Source organism: Phycodurus eques, chromosome 14 (genome assembly GCF_024500275.1).
Source record: "Phycodurus eques isolate BA_2022a chromosome 14, UOR_Pequ_1.1, whole genome shotgun sequence".
Lineage (NCBI taxonomy): Eukaryota > Metazoa > Chordata > Actinopteri > Syngnathiformes > Syngnathidae > Phycodurus > Phycodurus eques.
The window spans coordinates 9,348,458-9,367,661 of NC_084538.1; the positions used below are offsets into that span (position 1 = coordinate 9,348,458).

At 40.8% G+C, this 19,204-nt stretch overlaps 3 protein-coding genes across 10 annotated transcripts in view; all 3 read right to left on the reverse strand.

The window, feature by feature from the left end:
- The window catches only part of LOC133413001 (zinc finger protein DPF3-like), a 31,273-nt gene extending 27,322 nt beyond the window's left edge, over nt 1-3,951 (reverse strand). For all 6 annotated transcript variants that reach the window (XR_009769820.1, XR_009769819.1, XR_009769818.1 and 3 more), the window contains exon 1: nt 3,898-3,951. Coding sequence is in view for 1 of the 6 variants with exons in the window: in XM_061696855.1 (XP_061552839.1) it covers nt 3,898-3,929 (32 nt within the window). In the remaining 5 variants the exon portion in view is untranslated. The remainder of the gene's footprint in view (nt 1-3,897) is intronic.
- Nucleotides 3,952-4,517: 566 nt separating this feature from the next.
- LOC133412835 (zinc finger FYVE domain-containing protein 1-like) lies at nt 4,518-16,933 on the reverse strand. 3 transcript variants are annotated; one of them, XM_061696505.1, is made up of 12 exons: nt 15,821-15,908; nt 15,568-15,695; nt 14,992-15,496; nt 13,832-14,046; nt 13,585-13,691; nt 13,385-13,493; nt 12,688-12,785; nt 12,369-12,486; nt 10,856-11,026; nt 10,460-10,640; nt 10,258-10,362; nt 4,518-6,158 (listed from the first exon to the last, which is right to left on the reverse strand). In XM_061696505.1, the coding sequence occupies exons 2-12, from the start codon at nt 15,571-15,573 to the stop codon at nt 5,926-5,928; spliced, it is 1,848 nt and encodes a 615-aa protein (XP_061552489.1). In that variant the 5' UTR covers nt 15,574-15,695; nt 15,821-15,908; the 3' UTR covers nt 4,518-5,925. The 3 variants fall into 3 exon arrangements, with proteins under 3 accessions (XP_061552489.1, XP_061552488.1, XP_061552490.1); XM_061696504.1 differs by having other exon boundaries at nt 15,568-16,933; XM_061696506.1 differs by having other exon boundaries at nt 10,258-10,345; nt 10,434-10,640; nt 15,568-16,933.
- Nucleotides 16,934-17,250: 317 nt separating this feature from the next.
- On the reverse strand, nt 17,251-18,492 carry LOC133413037 (rho-related GTP-binding protein RhoV-like). The gene is made up of 4 exons (XM_061696917.1): nt 18,272-18,492; nt 18,145-18,203; nt 17,843-18,065; nt 17,251-17,264 (listed from the first exon to the last, which is right to left on the reverse strand). Exons 1-4 carry the CDS (start codon nt 18,438-18,440, stop codon nt 17,251-17,253), a joined length of 465 nt encoding a protein of 154 aa, XP_061552901.1. The 5' UTR covers nt 18,441-18,492.
- Between the last annotated feature and the right edge of the window lie 712 nt (nt 18,493-19,204).

Here is a 19,204-nt window from a genome sequence, read left to right on the forward strand (position 1 = left end):
CTTGTAGCCAGCGTAGGGGCTCTGCTATCAGTGTGTTCCTGTCCACGGTCTGATGCCGTTACATGGCTGCGCCCGTAATCTGACAATATGGCAACGCTCATTTGGCATGTCGCTTTACATTTGTAGTTTGCTGTGGAGACTCTGCAGTGAGGCGCAAGCAACTACAATCTGCAACCCACAGGACAAGTCTTCTTTAGTTTGGGTTTGCAAAGGTGCACAGCTGATTCACAGGAAGCAGCAGCTACCACAGCAACACAACCAATCACAGTAAATACTAGAAACTAAACAGGATTAAACCAAACCACATATCACCGCGCCAATGAACAGCAGACCAGACTCACTCCAAGTAGCTGTGTTACCACAATGAAGTACAGCTCCTTTTAGTTTGGTATGGTATGCCAAATATCCCAAAATAACTGACCAACACCATACTACTTATTTGTACCATTACGTTACTACTACCACAGCGGAGCTGCAACCAATGTTTAGTTGCCTAAAGGGTGGTGGTAGACACACTGCAGCAACAGTGAATGGTTGACATATGCATGGTCGGTGACCAACGCAATGCATCCTGCCGGGCCCACTTCAATTGATGGGGTAGTCAATTTACACAGAGTTCCGTTCCCAGGGACTTGCGAAACGCTGTGCTTTCCGGTCGACAAGTTCAACATCCATTTTCGAGAGCCGAATTTTCAGTTGCCTAAAAGTATTGTCATCCATGTCCTCAAAGTATGTTCATACAGACAAGGTATATGTCAGGTTGGTGAGGCGGTATCTGTGCGTACAGTAAAAAAATAAAACTGCAATCTGTGTCATGCACTGTATGTAACGGCTGTGGCACACAGATGACTACGAATCCTACTGTATCCCCCGTTTGGGATATAATTTAACAGCTCCATGCTCAAAGGAAAGAACAAAGAATGCCAATATTTCATCATCAAAAGTTGTAAACGGTACAAAAATAAGTGATCTGTACAATGGCATTTGTTGAATCTTAAATATTAAACAGTTTCAAACATTCATTGGTTGAATTGTCATTTGACTGTTTTTTTTTCTTCTTGACGTAAACAACAAGCCAAGAAGAAAGAACAAAAACAGTTGGATATCCTACATTGGCTACTGTGTTTTTCTTCGTTGGACTGATTGACAGGTTACACTGTGTCACACTGCTATGATGCCGCACAATTTACAAAGCCGAGGCAGCCATGACGGCTACACACCCCAAGGTGAAAACAGATGAGAGTTTACCACTGCATACCATAGAATGGCGAGCTAAACGGAGTTGTATCACTTGGTTGAAACACATCTTATTGGCGAGATCTGCCCAATGTGACGTCGCTCAAGCTGGGAGACGCATGTAGCCCATGGAAAAATGTCTAAAAGAAGCTTAACATTACTCACTTAATAGTCAAAGCGCCATTTTAATCAGATTCCAGCGATTATTATACTCCCCAATCAACAAAGACCTCACACGAGGGGGGGGGGGTGCCCCACCTTCTCTCCAGCCCAATTTTAAACCATTTCCCTAAAGTGAGTATTTCTAATACAAAAAAGGTCACACTGGAGCAACATCCAATTAGCATCAAGTTTGACTAATTATAAATCTGACTAAAGTGTGAAATGAAGTCGGGAACCAGAAGCTTAATAACAGAGATTAAAACACTTCATTACATCCACTTTATAGTAAACATGGTATGACCAGAAACAATAGATTTAGGGTAAAATTAAAATATTGTGATTATGGAGTATTAGTTGAAATATAACAAGAAGTTGAAGTTTTGTGAGAAAGATATATGAAAAAATGTAATTTAAATATGCTTGGAATTTTACAAGAGTAAAGTCAATTTTACAAGATAAAAAAACATGATGGATTGTGATCGTCAAAAAATGAAATTTTGTCGCATTAACACCATTATAAATATGAGCAGATTAATGTGATTGCTGAACTGCTGACAGTCAATTCTTAAAATTTGTTTTCGCAAAAGGAAATTTGTGTTACTTTTATTACCTTAACATTGTTTTCTTTCTGAATGAAAGGTGAATGCATCTTTTCAGCATCTTTACTAAAATAAAACTACATTTTTTTTTTCTTCTTTACTTTTTGTACAATTGCTTATTCTCAGACAAGAAAGACTTCAGTCTGGCCAAAAGAATGAATGTTAGTTATTTCATTGTTTTTTTTTCTCTTTGGCAAAAATAAATTACTTTTGTAATAATACTATTACTTTTCACTTGAAAAACAACTTCATACAACTGACTTATTGTACCTCATAAAAACACAGTTCATTCTGACTTTTTTTTTTTTTTTTTTTCCCCTCTTTCTTGCAACTTTCTATTCCTAACTTGACTTATTTTTGGTTGTAAAAATTAGGTTTTCGCCGCTTAACTTTTTTTTAAGACACAATTTTCTAATAGTTGTCGTGACCCTCACACATTCCAGCCTTGACACCGAACAAAACTACACATACACTGGGAATTTTGCACTTCAAAACCAGCATGATTTGCGATGAGAAAACACGAGTGATGACAAAATGGAAGGTATTAATAGGATTCTGTTGGGCATCAAATGCTGCTTTGAGCCGTTCGGCTGCCAATAAAATGGAACAGCACCCTACATTCCTAGAACATGGCCAGAGACATTACAGGCCACAGGCTGTATGCACTCGGCCATAAATTATATGTCGAAATACGGTCGTTGGCTCGTCTCCCCCATAGTTGCATGTGTGAACTGGCGAATATGGCACACAACCCATATGTTGTATGAGACACATGCATTTGATTCGCAATCCAATCACAAGAACAGTGGGAAAGCACTAGACAAAAATGAAGCTTGCACTGATAACAATGGATGACGGGGCGAGGTGTGGTGAGGTCCACCATGCTCCGGGCTAAAGATGGAAGGAGCAACAGGGACACCTCTTTCTGGAGGAGCAGATGGTTCTGCTGCTTGTGCCCAACGCTTCCTCCCTGTTGGAGCATCTCTCTGACAGATGGGCCCAGGATCCTGGACCAGACCAGGCTAATCTCTCGCACTCCTCCACTTAAAGGGACAGTGAAGCACGCCTGCTTTAGTTGCACAAGGACGATAATGATGATGGACTGACTCAGTGTGCTAATCATCATCTAGTTAAAGAAGAAACACACCTGCTTTTAGGATTGTGTGTGCACCAGTGAGGCAATGCATGCGAACAAAGGAGAAATGGAGGAAATAACGTGGAGCGTTGTACCATGAGAGTCATAAACATGGCATTTTTGCACACATGATTGTGGCAGAAATGTGCAGGGTTTCTCCCCCCAGTGTCTGTGCTGGCACTTTGGTCGATTTGGCCAGCAAGCATGCAAACACAAAATGCCTCCTCCTCCTCCTCCTCCTCCTCCTCCTCCCTCGCCGGCTCCTGACCACGTCTGCGCTCCGACGAGACAAAGTTGACATGTCGACAAATCGCAAAAGTAGACAGCACTCTCGGAATGTCACTTCATATTACAACAAGCAACAGAGTAAAAAAGAAAAAAAATCCCCGCCCCCAACCAAAAAAAAAGAAAATAAAAAAATCGTCTCTCAATTCTTCCGAAACCGGCAGAGAGGCGCCGTGTCGACACTTTGCTTGGCTAGATAAAAAAAAAAATATAGTCTCGGAAGGCGACATTCTCCGAAGGGGCTGCTCTGGTGCTAAGCTAATGTCACGTTTGCAGACGACACGTTGAAATCTTGTGAAAATAAAACAACTATAAGGAGGCTACTTTGCCATGCAAGAAGTACACCAACATGAAATTAGACAGCCGTAACGGCCGAACGCTCACAGCCGGGGCTCGTATGCACGAACGGCGAGGTATACCGCGCGGGTTGGTAACAAAGTAAGCAATCACAATTCACCCAAAAACGTCTAAATTACTTACGCTTTTAGTGGATTCTGAATGACAGCCGCCATTTTGCTACAATGTAATGCAATATCGGCGTCTTGCAGTTCTGAGGGAAACCTATGGAAACGGACCAATCAAAGCTCGGGATAAATTCCTCGACCAATAGACGTGCGGTATGTGCGGATGGGCGTGGTTTGGTAGGGGTTAACTGTCAGAATAATTTTAAAGGGTTTTCCCTTCACTGTATATTTTATACAACTCACTGAACAACAGAATATGCAGCTAGAAAACCGCAACTTGAGTGAACTGGAACATTTGTTTTGGATTCCAGGAACACGAAAGCTGCGTTTAATTATTCATTCAATTAATTATTAATTATTTATCGTCGTCATCAATAAACTCGTAGGCAATGCTTTTCCTCACTTTATCTGAGGCTTTTCTCTCAGCGGTGAGAGAAAAGTACAGCAAGGCATGCAAACACTACATTTTCCTCCCACATGGGACTGCAGTTAGTGGTTTGACACACACAACGCCCCAAAACACACATTAGAGAGACAGATACAAAACCTACTTCATGTTTTGACACTTTATATCATTATCAAATATTTGCATTCTTACGCACGTTTATAAAACACCACAGAAAATATGCGAAGCAACAGATTGCACATTTCTTTTTAATAGGAATGAACTCCAGTAATGTGACATGTAGTTCCTATTTTATCCTGTGCAATGTTACATCGTGTGGGTGTGTGATACAACATTTTGTCAAATCTATTTTGAGAGTCACACATTATGTCTTCCCGGACCAGAGAACTTAAGAGGCAAAGATTTATATCGAAACGTGTTTATCAGTATATTTTCTTTGCCCTTTGTCTTGGTAAATTTAAACTAAAACAGCCTTTCTTAAGCGTTGATCTTGCATGACATTATTAGGTAATGACACAAGACATAGTGTCGGAAAGAACAAATTTTAAACAGGTACATGACATCTCAGTCATTTCATATGGTTCAAGCGGTAGTCACTACATAATATTGAAATGGTTTACAGTAAATAAATCAAATGGGGAAAAAGAAAAAAAGGCACAAAAAAATCCCAATGAGTTTAAAAACAACAGAAAAAAACAAAAGCATAGGGGACATTGTCAGGCAAAGTGAACAGAATGCACAAGACAGGATTAGAGACAAAATAGCAAAAAAATAATAAAAAGCAGGCATAATTAAAAAATCTAAATTAGCATGTGAAGACTGAAACGTACACTGTCTGCTAAAAGATAAAGTCATTCAGCAAACAACCACAAAAAAATAAGTAAAAGGCCATAAGGCTCTCACACACTGTTATGCATATCAGACCTATTTTTTTAAATCAATTCTCAAATATAAATAATTTTCAACAGCTAACAGTTCTATGGCATCATACACTCACAACTAACTTGGTGAAATATAAATATCATACCAGCACGGACACAGTGACCTGAATGATTTGGCACGGCAGATACCTCCAAAACTTTGGACTTTTTTTATTATTTTTATTTTTTTTAGGGCCATGATAAGCAACAGCCTATAACAGCTGAAAAAAAGGTTTAGTGCAAAAACTAAAAAGTTGCAATACAGCATGCAATTTAACCTGCACACATAAAACATCTGGCCATTACACATACATGAAAGAAACATTCCTCCTTGAAATTAGAATGTCTGGAATCTAATAACACTCAACTAGCTAGCATTCCTTTTTTTAAAAAATATTTTCTCATAGTAGAAAAATAGCTCATCAGCCTTATTTAACATATAATTGAGGACGTGTGTCAACAAGAGTCCAAATATACACGTTGAATAATCAAGAGTGAAAATGCAGATTAAACTCTCAGTCAAGTAACTCACAGATTCTGGCTGCTCAACAAAGGCCACATGAAAGCTCACCTTCCCACATTTGCTAAGTGTCCTATGTACAGTATAGCTAAACACTTCCTCTCCACAGATACAAGGCAGAACCGCTGGAGAAGCAGAGGTATGACAGGGAGCGAGCGGTTCCATCCGAGTATTCTGAGAAAAGGAAGATCGTCCATGTTAAAGTTCTCTGGATTTTTGGTTGCAGCTGGTGCACACGCGCACGGGGTGGTCCCAGCCGCGCGACGGCACCGCTCGACGCTCCGGGGAGCAGTCGTCGCACACTCCTTGGCCACAGGCGCGGCAGTGGTGCTTGGACAGCTTGGCAGTGAATTCGCGTCGGCAGATGTGGCAAGAGAGAATGTCTTGGTCGGGCACCCAGTAGGCAGGACGGGCGGCGTCTTTCACTAGGCCTTCAAGGAGCAGAGAATATTGATATTGATGCAAGGGTGCACAACCGAAAGGCCATGGGCAATATACTGTACGGCACATGAGAGCATTTGATCCAGTTTGCCATGCAACTCAACTCAAAGGAACTGTTGTAGAAAGTTCAGAAGCACTCGACCTACAAATACTCATATCGAATCATGAACATTTGTTCCATGGTGGGCCTAGTGCACTGATTCCCAACCACTGCGTTGTAGCACATTAGAGTCCTCTGAGAGATCATCAGGTGTCACATGGGAAATTATCAAAATTTTTTGGTGGTGTGGCGTGAGATTTTTCTCATGGAAAATACATGCCTTGGCCTTTCACTCAGTCAGCTAGGATAGGCTCCTTTAGGTTACATGATAAGCATTTTTAAAAAGTGTCTAAAAGTGGTATATAATTTAAATGGCATTGATATTGGTTGTTCCAACTAATGTTTTTTGTTGTGCATTGTATAGGGGTTTTGAAGTTTGGTCAGTCCAGGGTGTACCCAAGGCTCTCGTCCAAAGGCAGCTGGGATAGGTTCTAACTTACCCACGAACCCAATGAGGATAAGGGGCAAGGGCTATAGAAACTGGATGGCTGTTCTATCGTTGCATTTCTAACGCTTATCTGCAGGTTTCCAGTCATGTCAGTCACCTCAACAGTCCTATAACTATTAGTGCAGCAAGCCATCACACCAACATGAAGTGAAAATATAAAAAAATAAATATGGCACATTTACAACAACTTCCACTCTACGGGGAAGACTTTCCACAAAATGTTGGAGCGTGTCCATGGGAATGTTTGTCCATTCATGTAGAACACATTTGTGAGGACCTGGCTCATAATCTCAATTTTCTGGTACAGTTACGCCATAACAACATCGTAAAAACGGAAAAAAAAAAATTTCTCAAATTTTCAAACGTTTCAGTAGTAGAAACATTCCCCTCTCAAGAACGGAAAATAATGTAATATGCATGCGAAGCCAATAGTTGGCATTCCATTCTAAAGAAAAGCTACCGACACATCAACTGCTTGTCCTTTGAGAATAAACTGGCTTTTGAATAGCTTTTCAGATTCATCTTTATTTGCCAAGTATGAAAAACACACAAGGAATTTGTCTCCGGTAATTGGAGCCGCTCTAGTACGACAACAGACAGTCAATTGACAGAGAACACTTTTGAGACACAAAGACATTGAGAAAATGTGTTGTTATTATTAGTACAAATCACTGTGGTTATTGTTATTGCTCGCCTTTTGGGGACCTCACAAATGCCTGAAAAGAATCTTTTTTGCACACATTTGTATCCTGGTGAAAATCTTTGTATTTTAGGGATCCGCAACAAAATGGCCCAAAACATCTCACATTTATTGATAAAGAAACGAAACACAGTTACTGAGCGACGTAACCGACGCAGTCAACAAACACTCTCTCCGCTCCCCCACCCGGTATGGACAGTCTTCCAAGCTCAGGGGAATCATACACGATATTTCTTTTTTCCAAGGCACCTTATGTTTTGATGTTATCGAAGCATGCTTCTGTATTCAAAATAGAATATAATTTCTAATGTGCATTATTTTGTGTGTGACAAGACTTTTGTCCCCGCCCCCCAAAAATAAAAATAAATAAATAAATCAGGCCTTTCTGTCCTAATTACATGATACAATTCAATGATTCAAAACTTCATTTTGGTATACAGTAATAAGCATAGTCTAGATGGCTTTGAGGCAGCACGGTGATAACTGGTTAGCACATCGGTCACACAGTTCTGAGGACCTTAGGTTAAAATCCGGCCTCGCCTTTGTGAAGTTTGCATGTTCTCCCCGTGCCTGTGTGGTTTTTTTCTGGGTTTGCCGGTTTCCTCCCACATCCCAAAAACATGCATGGTAGGTTAATTGAATACTCTAAATTGTCCGTAGGTATAAACGTGAGTGTGAATGGTTGTTTGTTTATATGTGCCCTGCGATTGGCTGGCAACTAGTTCAGGGTTGTACCCCGCCTCTTTGCTCGCAGTTGGCTGGAATAGGGTCCAGCATACCCTAGTGAGGATAAGCGGTTTAGAAACTGGATGGATGGATAAACGGCTTTGCCTTTCATTTAAATCAGTTCTAATTCCAAATGAGCAAATGCAACTTTGATAAGCGACAGTATTGTATTAATGTTTTAGGCCAGAAAATGCTTATTTTACCACGACAATGAAAACAAATATAAAGAAACCCTGTGATATGGCGAATTATCAGCAATAAAAATATGATTTTATAAAATATGTGATGGACTGAATCCACAATAGGTGAACTGTCATATAGCGGGGGATTACTGTATAGATTAATTAAACACTGCGGAAAATAGATTTCATAGGGCAAATTCCTGCTCATTTCTACATTATAAAAATAATTTCCATTGTTTCTTGATTGTCTGTTAGATAATAGTCTAGTTTCTAGAGATGGTGAATTTTGGGTTTTCATTTGCTGTAAGCTATAATTATCAAAATTACTGTATATACATTAAAAAAAATCATGAACTATTTCACTCTGTGTGTAGTTCATATCTGTAATATGAGTTTCACTTTTTGAGTTGAACTACCGAACTTAAGCTTTTAACACTATCATAACTTATTGAGACATACATTTAAATGCCAAAAGGGAAGAATTAAAATTTGGGGGAAACTACAAGGTCCCCCTGATTGATAATAAATCCCTTTATTTGTTTCCTGTTGTCCTGTTCCTGTTTTATTTTTTTGGAGAATGTTCATCGTACATTATCATTACTGACTGTTTACTGAAAGGATCACACTGCCATGATCTCCATACGGTGGCCGCTTTTACGCAGATCCACTGTAGCATCTGTGACAGCTGGCACAGTCTAAGGGGAACGGCACAACACCAGAAGCAACATATCACACTGACTCATTTGAGGTCTTCATTCTGCCCTTCAAGACAAAGTGCAACAGAGAATTATTTTCAGTAAAGAAGATGGATTGGCTTTCAGGTCTCGAACTGGAGGCTTGTTGATATAACACCTCACATCAGCGACACACTGTAAAATACATAGTTTCTGATCATGTACAGCTCTCCTTTAAGGCTAGGTAAGTCTATAAAACCTCCCTCAGATGGTTTTCACTTGGTTCCTCTTAATGAGCGAAATTGAACAGTGAAATTATATTTCGGAGTGGGTGCCAAGTTAGTGGGCTTTTTATTTTTACATCTTTTTTTTGTAATGACCATTCACAAGCCAGTGCTTATGGAAAGTTCCAAATGCACAATCTTAACAAATAGCAATGCATGAGCAGTCTAAAAAATGTCTTAAAGATAATAATGCTCACTTTTTCACAAATGTCATTAGTCTAATATGGCTATTATGAGTTGCGGTGGTGTAGAACTGCAACAAATCATAATTAGAGGTTTCTAATATTTGATCAAATGCATTTAATCTAGATTATAGAAGTGTTACCTAATGAGATGGCCGGTGAGTGTACAACTGCAATATGACATTACTTACGGTTAAGGGATTAAATTTGAAATACCACAGGCTTTACTGTAATACTTTACATGAAAGTGTCATAAGCAGTTAGAAAAAGAACTATCAATGACATTTAAATTATGTACAAGAGTGAGTTTGAAACAAGGGCCCTAAAAATGAAATTAACTGAGCTATTGAGCATCTGCTGCATCTCCCAATTACAATAAGACTAAGCAATAAATGACAGAGCTAAATGTTAGATGGCAGAGCTTGAGCACTGATGCCATGGAGGCACCATAAAATCTTTAAAGATATTATCCAGAGGGTGTCGATTAATGATTTTAGGAACTGTTTTGATATTAAAAGGGTTGACATTTGGGACACTTTGATTGACAAAGCATGTAAAATGTATTCTCTTCATCACACCTTACAACTGATAATATCCTAAATTTCTTACCAGCGTGCATTTTCAGGCTGTTAATATATGAGCGATGAAGCTCGAAAAGCATCCCACTACTTTGGTGTAAATGTGATACGTCCCTGCCACCAGAGGGCAATGCATTCCTACGACAATGTTTACAGAGTAACTTACTCCTGTTACACAACAATCCTCTCTAGGTTTTGCTTTGGGCAACACTCACCAAGTGGGATGTCAATAGCAGTGACTACAACCCCTATGGTGTTGGTCACTGCCTCGCCAACCTTCCTGGCAAGTGTTCCACCTTCCTCCTCCTCCTCGTCGTGCACTGCATGAACACAACATTCATACTGAGGTGCATTTATTGTCCTAGTAAAACAGTGAGTTGAGAGTGAGGACATGCGACAATGACAGCTCAGTTATACCTGCGTGTGAGGCTCTCTGCTCAAAGCACACATCGCACACCCTGACAGGGCCGAGACCCCAGCCACGTTCGGGGACCGGGGCAGCTTTGGAAGAGCAGCTATCACAGAAGCCCTCCCCACAGGCACGGCAGTGATGCTTGGTGTCATTCTCCAGGAAGACCGCTTGACACTTATGGCACAGCTTACGGGAGAGAAAAACAAGCCGCTGTTATTGACCAAGACTTTTGTCATAATTGGGGTGTCAGGTGATGTAATGTCCACATTTTATCTCGTGAGCACACACAAAGATTGTGTAACAGGCAAGGAACACCACATAAACATCCCTCGGGACACAAAGTGTCGACAAAGGCTGCTGGTGTCGTGTGGCAGGGGGCGCGGCTGTTATGGGTCGCTCACCAAGATAAGGGAGTTGGGTTTCCAGTAGCTGGGGGCGATCTGGTCTGTCAGCCAGGAGGTGACGGCCTTGGCAGGCTTGACACTGAGCTCCGACACAGACTGCGCCACCAAGTTCACTCCATCCAAAAGACGCTGTGCTGCATTGCTATTGTCCTTTAAAAAGCCCTCTGACTGCACAAAACAGGGATTCAATTATTACTACAAAATTAAGATGAGAGTTTTGTCTGCAATTCAAGCATTCATCAAATATTAGTTGAAATAAATGGAAATGCCATTAAGCCATTCCAGCATCCCAAACATCACCAACAAATTAAAAAAAAAAAACATTTTATTTGTCTTTGAGAAAAACAACACTATATAAATACCATACTATATAAAAACATACTGTAATTACATAGTTGAATAGAATTAAAAAGAGTTAAACCATTGGTGTCACGCTTTCACATTCAATGCAAAAATGCTCATTCTGGTGTGTGCAACTCGGCCCATTGGGGCAGCAGAGTAAGAGATGAATATATTGTACTCGACACTAACTCCTCTCTCGGATTCTCAGTACGGCAGTAATATTATTCTTTATTCGCAGAAGATAAAGAATACATGCCTGTGAGTTTTATTATGTCCAGATGTGTTGTTGTAGCACTGTTTGTGTTCGGATATCCATTGATTAAAGTGTAACAACACTGCCACATAGATGCTAATTGTTAGCCTATGTGCCTATGGTGTTTCCCATTGTATGTTAGCATTAAGCGAGCAGAGGCGATGTATGTGTTTTAAATACACAACGTGTAATTCGCTTTGTTTTGTGTTTAATTTGAAAGTAACAAATTGGGAGTGGCAATACACAGCGAAAAGCCTGTTTTTTGATGAATATTTAATAGTAATGGAATAAGTAAATGTTTTACATTAGCAGTTTCTATTTTTGCATTATTGTATTCTTTGTATCTTTCAATAACACAGTGCTGTTAGAGGTGGTACTGATAGTTCTTTGCTTAAGTTTGTGCATGTCACATACAATTACCTGAACAAAGCAGGCTGGTGACGATTCATGTATGCACTTGCTGCATAGCTGTAAGAACATGTTGAAGTGTATTTTGTTTGCTCTATGTTTTATTAATTGGTGGTTAGCTTGTCAACTTTCGAAAAGTCCCTGTTTACAGATAACTTGTCTTTTTGTCTTGTTGAATCGAACAGTGAGTTATACACTGTCCTGCTGCAATTATGTCAGGCTATTTAGGGAGCTCATGCAACTATCTGCATCCTGGCTTCATATCCACATTCAGGGTTGTGGGTTGTCGTGTACTAAACCAAATTGTACCACTTGATGCAAACCTTGCTAAAGTAAAGGCAATTACAGCTTCCTAGTGGGACTACTTAACCCCTCTATCTGAGGAGAGGCTTTTACCTCTTTCAGTGGACGACTCAACACAACAATTAATAAAGATGTAATATCAATCGGAGTGAAGTCTACTATTTGAGGATATACAGTAATCAGGCTGTACAATGTTCCTCTTACCCCTGGCCAAACATGCTGGATCTCAGTGCGGACTACTGTATCCACTGGGTCCTGGTTCCCATACCAATACTGACGGCTCCGATAGATCACTCCACAGTTGGGGCATTCAATAACATACCTGCATGCATGAAAAAAAGCCATGAACAACTGGTTAGAAATGTGAAATAAGGATTGACTGTTTGATTCCCCCTAACGGGCAGAGGAAGCAAACGTTCCACTGGTTCAAGCTTGTGGAAGAACTGCTTTATGAACACTGGAACACAGATTTATGCAAGGTAACAAAAGCCCTGACCCTGAGGATTCTTCTCTTCCTACTCACCCAGACCAGGCGTATTTGGCGAGGCCCATCCAAGGAGAGTCTGAGGAGGCTGAGGTCTTTGATATGACAATCACCTCTTTGCCTCCTTCATAACAAGCCTGAGGTGACGCAACAAAAACTCATTTTAGTTTTTGGGCCTTTAATTACTGGAATACCATGACATACACAATACAGGGGGTCATAGGTTTACCACAGTTCCTAAATATAATTTTAAGGTTTCAAAAGCCACACAAGGAACTACTTTGTGCAGCAGCATAAACATACATCGTCATGCAGTTAAGCTTGTTTTCCATTTGATTGTTTTATATTACATCATAGAAGTATTTTTCATACAAAGAGTTACTGTATTCATGACTTAGTGTGTAGGTTCCGACTGCGAATAAATTTGGGTAATGTTGCCACCGTAGGAACCGCGGACCCCCATATGTAAAAAGTATTGGGACACCCTAGCAAAAACCTATGTCTTCATCTTATCAAGACCTTTTGGAAAATTATATGCTTCCAACTTGGTGGAAACTGTTTGGGCAGGCCTTTTTTTGTGTTCCAACATGACCTTGCCCTTGTGCACAAAGGTAGGCCTATCATGGCGACTCCATATTTTTCAGTTATTTTGTGTGTGATGGCTTTGTGTCCCTATACCTGTCCACATAGTGTAGGTAGAGTGAACATGAGGAACAAAAATATTCACTCTGCTTACCTTACAGGTGTAAATGCGATTATCATAATGACCAGAATAGCGACAACGATGCTTTGCCTTGTGGCAGACTCCTTCTCCGAGGTGGTTCATACTGTTCTTACAACCAGACCTGCGAAGATATCAGTGGGTCAGAATGTTAAGCAAGCACCAACACTAGGAGACTGAAGGAGGCATGAGGGTGGAATTTAGCAGACACTGACCCACAACTGAGGCACAAGCTGGAGCAAGTGAAGTACTCATCGGGAAAGAAGCAACTGTGGGCGACCAGCTCGTCTCCTATTTCCCCACTGAAGCGCTCACTTAACGCCTATAAAGAAATAAACGCAAAATAATATAAAACAACTCAAAGATGCTATTTTTCATTTTATAAGCATAACGTAAATGGTTGTAAACTGGTTTACAATAAGAAGTTCATTCAGCTATGTAATTGCTTTTATGGAGCCCTACCACTAGGGCTTTGAAGATGACCACAGGGGTGCGTGGAGAACGTGTGGCATTATTGTCCAGGAGCTGCTCCAGTTTATTCTGCAGGCCACAGAAGTCAGTGGGCGGGGTGAGCGTCTGAGTGCCCCAGTACTGAACAGAACTGAAGGCTTCTGGGAAACGGGAAACCTTTTTAAAACGCTCCAACAGTAGTCGGTCTACTGATTCCTGTGACTTATCTAAAACAAAATATAAAGATGTTTCACTGAAATATAATGGTTCCGTGATCAACACATATAAGTAAAGCTCAAGCATACATATTTGACAGAACATGAAAAAAGCTGCAAGTAAAGGAGGATGAATTACATAATATGCAACCCATGTGTACACATTGGCGTTCCTGTCACGTCTTAAATAGTGACAGCAATTGTGAAAAATGTTCAACCTAACTTCCCAGTGCATAAGGCATGTGTTCATAATGCATGAATTCCCAATGACAAAATTCCAGCATAAGGAGGACCAGAGTATCTATGAACTAATTGTTCCCTTCCCTTACCAAAACATCTCAAAAGTAGTAGGCAGTACACCATGAGATATGTGTTAAGCTCTTTTACAAGGTACAAACAATATGTTGACAAAGATGTGAGTTGTAAAGAGACTCTAAAAGTTTGCACTTGCTGCACAGCTGTAAGACAATGCTGATGCACATTTTGTTTTTCGTATGCTTTATTAAACAAATTATTGGTTTCTTTTTCACTATAGTTCTCTTAAATTGAGTCATCAAAAAAAAAAGGTTCCTTTAAAGAAATAAAATAAATAATAGCACATGCTACCAAGGGAAGTTCCAGAATAAAAGAGACGGTGTCACTTGATCACTTAAATGTGTTTCACTGCTACCCTCTTGTTGTCTACTTTTATATAATAATTGATTGTAAGTGAGGGAAAACCTCTCACATGAAGGCCACAGCTGAAATTAGAACCTTGAACCTCAGAACTGTTGAGGAAGACATACTAACCACAATCCAGTCACTGTGCTGCCCACAAATCATCATCATAATAATAATAAACATTTCAATTCATGTTCCATTGCCTTTTTTCATAAAGTATTATCAAAAAACTGAAATTGAACTTGATAAGGACTAAAGGTTCCCCATCCCTGTTATAGCAGATGTAAGAATTCCTACCTGTGCCAAGAAGCTTAGTGTGGACAGTTTCATGGAAGATGATCACTGCGGGACCCAAAGTGGAGAGAGGAACATCCAGACCACAGCGAGCCGTGGTGGCCTTCAGTTCCTTGGTGAAATGCTTCAAGTAGGCTTCTGAGGCGTCCCCAAGAAATTTGAAGAGGTCGTCGTGGAGGCGGTCTGCGTGGGTGCGGTAGATGATGAGGTCAGAGATGGCGAGCACCTTGAGCAACAGACGGGTCCTCTGGCCCTGTTTGGAACTGTTCCCCAGAAGTCCCTCAGTATCGATGACCACCACATTATGGAAGGGGTCGAAGGCCGCCCACACACCGACTGTGCAGGACTCCTGTGTGGGAGAAGTCTTGAACACCTCCCTGCCCATGAAGAAGGTGTGGTTGAGGGTGTGGGATTTTCCCTCTCCGGTGTTACCAAAGATGGATACCACTTTTAGGAGCTTGCCAGCACCGCAGTTCAGCTTCTTCACAAATACAGCATCATCTTCTATCTGAGAAAGTAAAAATCTAATGAATAAGACTTTCATTAACTGCTATGATACGCTACTTATGCACAGCATACCTGCATTTCCTCATTTTCATCAACAAGGAGAAAACTGGACACATTTTCCAGCAGTTTTGCCTTCAGTGACTTCTTCTCATCAGCGATTTGGACGGCAGGCTGAACAGAAGCTTGGACAGACTTGAGCACTGCGTGTTTTGGTGGCGGAAGATACGATATGAGCTGGTGTTTCTTCTTGCTCCCGCCGCTGTGGGTGCGCTTTTGACAATCTTGGCACAAGTTCACTTTGCAATTCTGGCAGCGGACCACCGACCTGTTGCGTTGGCGATTGTCCCCCCCTTTGCAGTTGTCACAGTAAGGAACGTGACCCGGGATTATCTGGAGGCGCTTGTGGTTCTGGAGGCACTCCTGACTGTGAAGCTCGAGATCACAACGAACACACTGCAAGGTCCTGCACTCTTCACACTCAAAAGCAGCCTCCTCAGAGCCACCACAGGCGTAACTCTCTTGGCATGTTAAATTTGTATTGACTCCTTTTTCTGAAGATGATGAGTCATGCCCACTCATCGTTTCTGTCACCTTAAATATACAGATGACTGCCTTTTGGAAAAGCTTAAACTGTAGCAGCAACGATTTCCAGCAGCACTTCTAATGTAAACCTCTAATAATACTGGCTAAATAGGTATAAAATACTGCTACTTAAATTAGCTGCATTATGACAAGGTTGCTGGTTGTTTTGTGAACAATAAATTATTTTAGCCGGAAAGGAAAACAATTTGCTATCTGTGAGACAACAAAGAATACACCTGACTTGCAACGAGCTGTCAGCCTGTTTGTAGCTAAAAGTTAGCAGTAGACACAAAACATGCACATACGTTACAGCAAACGAGAATAAAAAAATATACAAATATGTGTATGAAGCCGTTAGCAAACCGAGAAAACGAATTTATCCTTGTGAATGATGAATCTGCAAATAATGCTAACAACAAGCTAGCTAGCGGAGCGTGCCTTAATCATACAAATAAAAAATAGCTCACCGACTAACACGACAGATATTATTTGCCATCCAAACAAGTAACGCCTTGCTTAAACCGATCTGTTCTCTATGTATTGAAGCTTTGCCTAAATCGGGGTCGTCGTTACTGACCAAGCGATCCCCACAGTAGATGCCAAAAATGAACGAGCAGCTAGCGACATACAGTTCAAAACATCAACAAAACTGCAGGAAGTCGATGTCAAGGAGCTCGGATAACAGCGGATACAATCAAACGGTGAGGGGAATCATGTCGACGTCGTTTTAAAAGTCTTAAATCGTGTACCTTTTTTGTTTGTTTTTTTTAAATCCACCCGAGCCGTGTCATTGTTTTTGTTCTTCAGTCCCCTCCCTAACAGTTTTCTCGGCTACGTTATTTTGTCTCCAGGTCAGATCAGCTGATCAGATTATTTTTCAGTCACAGCGAGGGTCAGAGGAGGGCGGACCGCTGTTGCATCATGGGAAGTGTAGTTCTATATGGGACAATGCTGTTGAGTCGTCATCATTTGAAGGCGTCACAATTGACCACATTTGATTTGATTTGAACGGCCAGATCATACATGTAAAATTGTTTAATAAAATTCTACGTAATTCATTTTATATTGCATTGTTTATGACTAATTAAATATAACAGTTTGGTAATAAAAAAAATTGATAACTGTACAGTCACGTGAACAATTGTTAGACCAATTAGTTTCTCCAATTTCTTCTCACAGTATATTACCTGAATACAACGAACACGACAAAATATGGCTGATTACATAATACTTTGTCCTATTTGACAAATTTAAGCTGAATTGTATCACCAGTGATTTTTCTTACTATCAAGAAAAACGTGGAACATGGCTAGCTATCAGGTCTTAAATTAAACTGTTATTAGCTATTTTTGCTGTCATCATTATATTTATCTAAACAAGTGTACCTTTAGTTGTACCAGGCATTAAAAATGAACAATGCACTAAAGAAACAAGGGTGGTCTAAAAACAAATCCATGACTGTAAATGTATAGAAAATCATTTTATTTACTCATTTTATTAAATTCACTATAAATCATGTAACCCATCTTTTAATGAGATACTGGACTGTATGAAATAATACATTTTTAATTACAGATTTTAGCAATGAACATCTAAATAATCATGTAAATGCTTAGTGGCCCAGTTTAAAGAACTTTGCCCAACCCTGCTGCGTTGTGGTGAAACTATAAAACATGCTTACAATGGAGCATATCTATTAGTTAGTAATATTTAATATTTGGAAAAAAAAAAACTCCATGTAGTCGTAAGCTCGGATCCTGCGTGCCAGCCTCTTGGCCTTTTAGCACGCCGCCGGGCCAGATGAACGAGGATGTCGGCGTCATGGCAAAGGTCATCAGGACGATGGGAGAAGTGGGGTTCCGAACACGGATCTGCGGAATCCACTTGGATGCGATGTTGTCGAAAGAGACAGGATTGACGAGGCTGAAACACAGGACGAAGACGTCCATGTGGGCATAGCATAGAGAGCGAAGATGGCCAAAACCTTCCTGTTGACAGACATCAACAAATATTCATACGTCATTGTTGAAGACAAGACATCCTACTGTCACCATGTGAGGTATTTACCTGTCCAACTGTATCTATTAGTTGAAGTCGTGTTTGCACTCCATTCACATAAACCAAACCTGTGTATTAATGAACAATAAATATCAGTTTTGTTTCGTTATAAATGTTTTTAATGATCTTCTCCTACCAGTAAACACGTCAAAAGCCGTCTGCCTGTATTCGCCGTTGTAGCCGTTGAAGATGTAGCTGATGATCATGCTCGTCTTCCCCACAGCTGCATCACCAACCAGGAGGCAGCTCAACTCTTCTCTGGGCCAACCAGGCCTCTCATGCCTCTGAGGAGCCTGCAGAGACATCTTTTTTCTTCTTATGTTCCACACATCATTGCCATCCCACAGCACCACTCAGAGTCCACACGGCAGGGTCACATTACTGTACTGAAGAGGTATTCTCACTGTGAGGGCCCCCGTAAAAAAGGAAGAGGGACACTTCCATTTCAAAAGAACAAAAGCAGCCAATCAGATGAGTGATGCCCTAACAGTCACTGTCCTCTTCCGTTTGATGCTCATTTACATAGCCACGCCCACTTACACTATTTGGAAGGGTCCTCGGATGACATTGTTATTGATGACACACCTCTTTTGATGTGGTTCTCAGATGTTTGTTTGAAGCATTTTCCTCACGGTTAAATAAATAAATAAATAAATAAAGGAGCACGGTGGACGACTGGTTAGAGCGTCAGCCTCACAGTTCTGAGGAGCGGGGTTCAATCCCCGGCCCCGCCTGTGTGGAGTTTGCATGTTCTCCCCGTGCCTGCGTGGGTTTTCTCCAGGCACTCCGGTTTCCTCCCACATCCCTAAAACATGCATTAATTGGAGACTCTAAATTGCCCGTAGGCGTGACTGTGAGTGCGAATGGTTGTTTGTTTCTATGTGCCCTGCGATTGGCTGGCAACCAGTTCAGGGTGTACCCCGCCTCCTGCCTGATGACAGCTGGGATAGGTTCCAGAACGCCCGCGACCCTAGTGAGGAGAAGCGGCTCAGAAAATGGATGGATGGATAAATAAAGGATGACTTAGTATGACAACAAATCATCCACAAATATGATTTTGTTTGGTTTT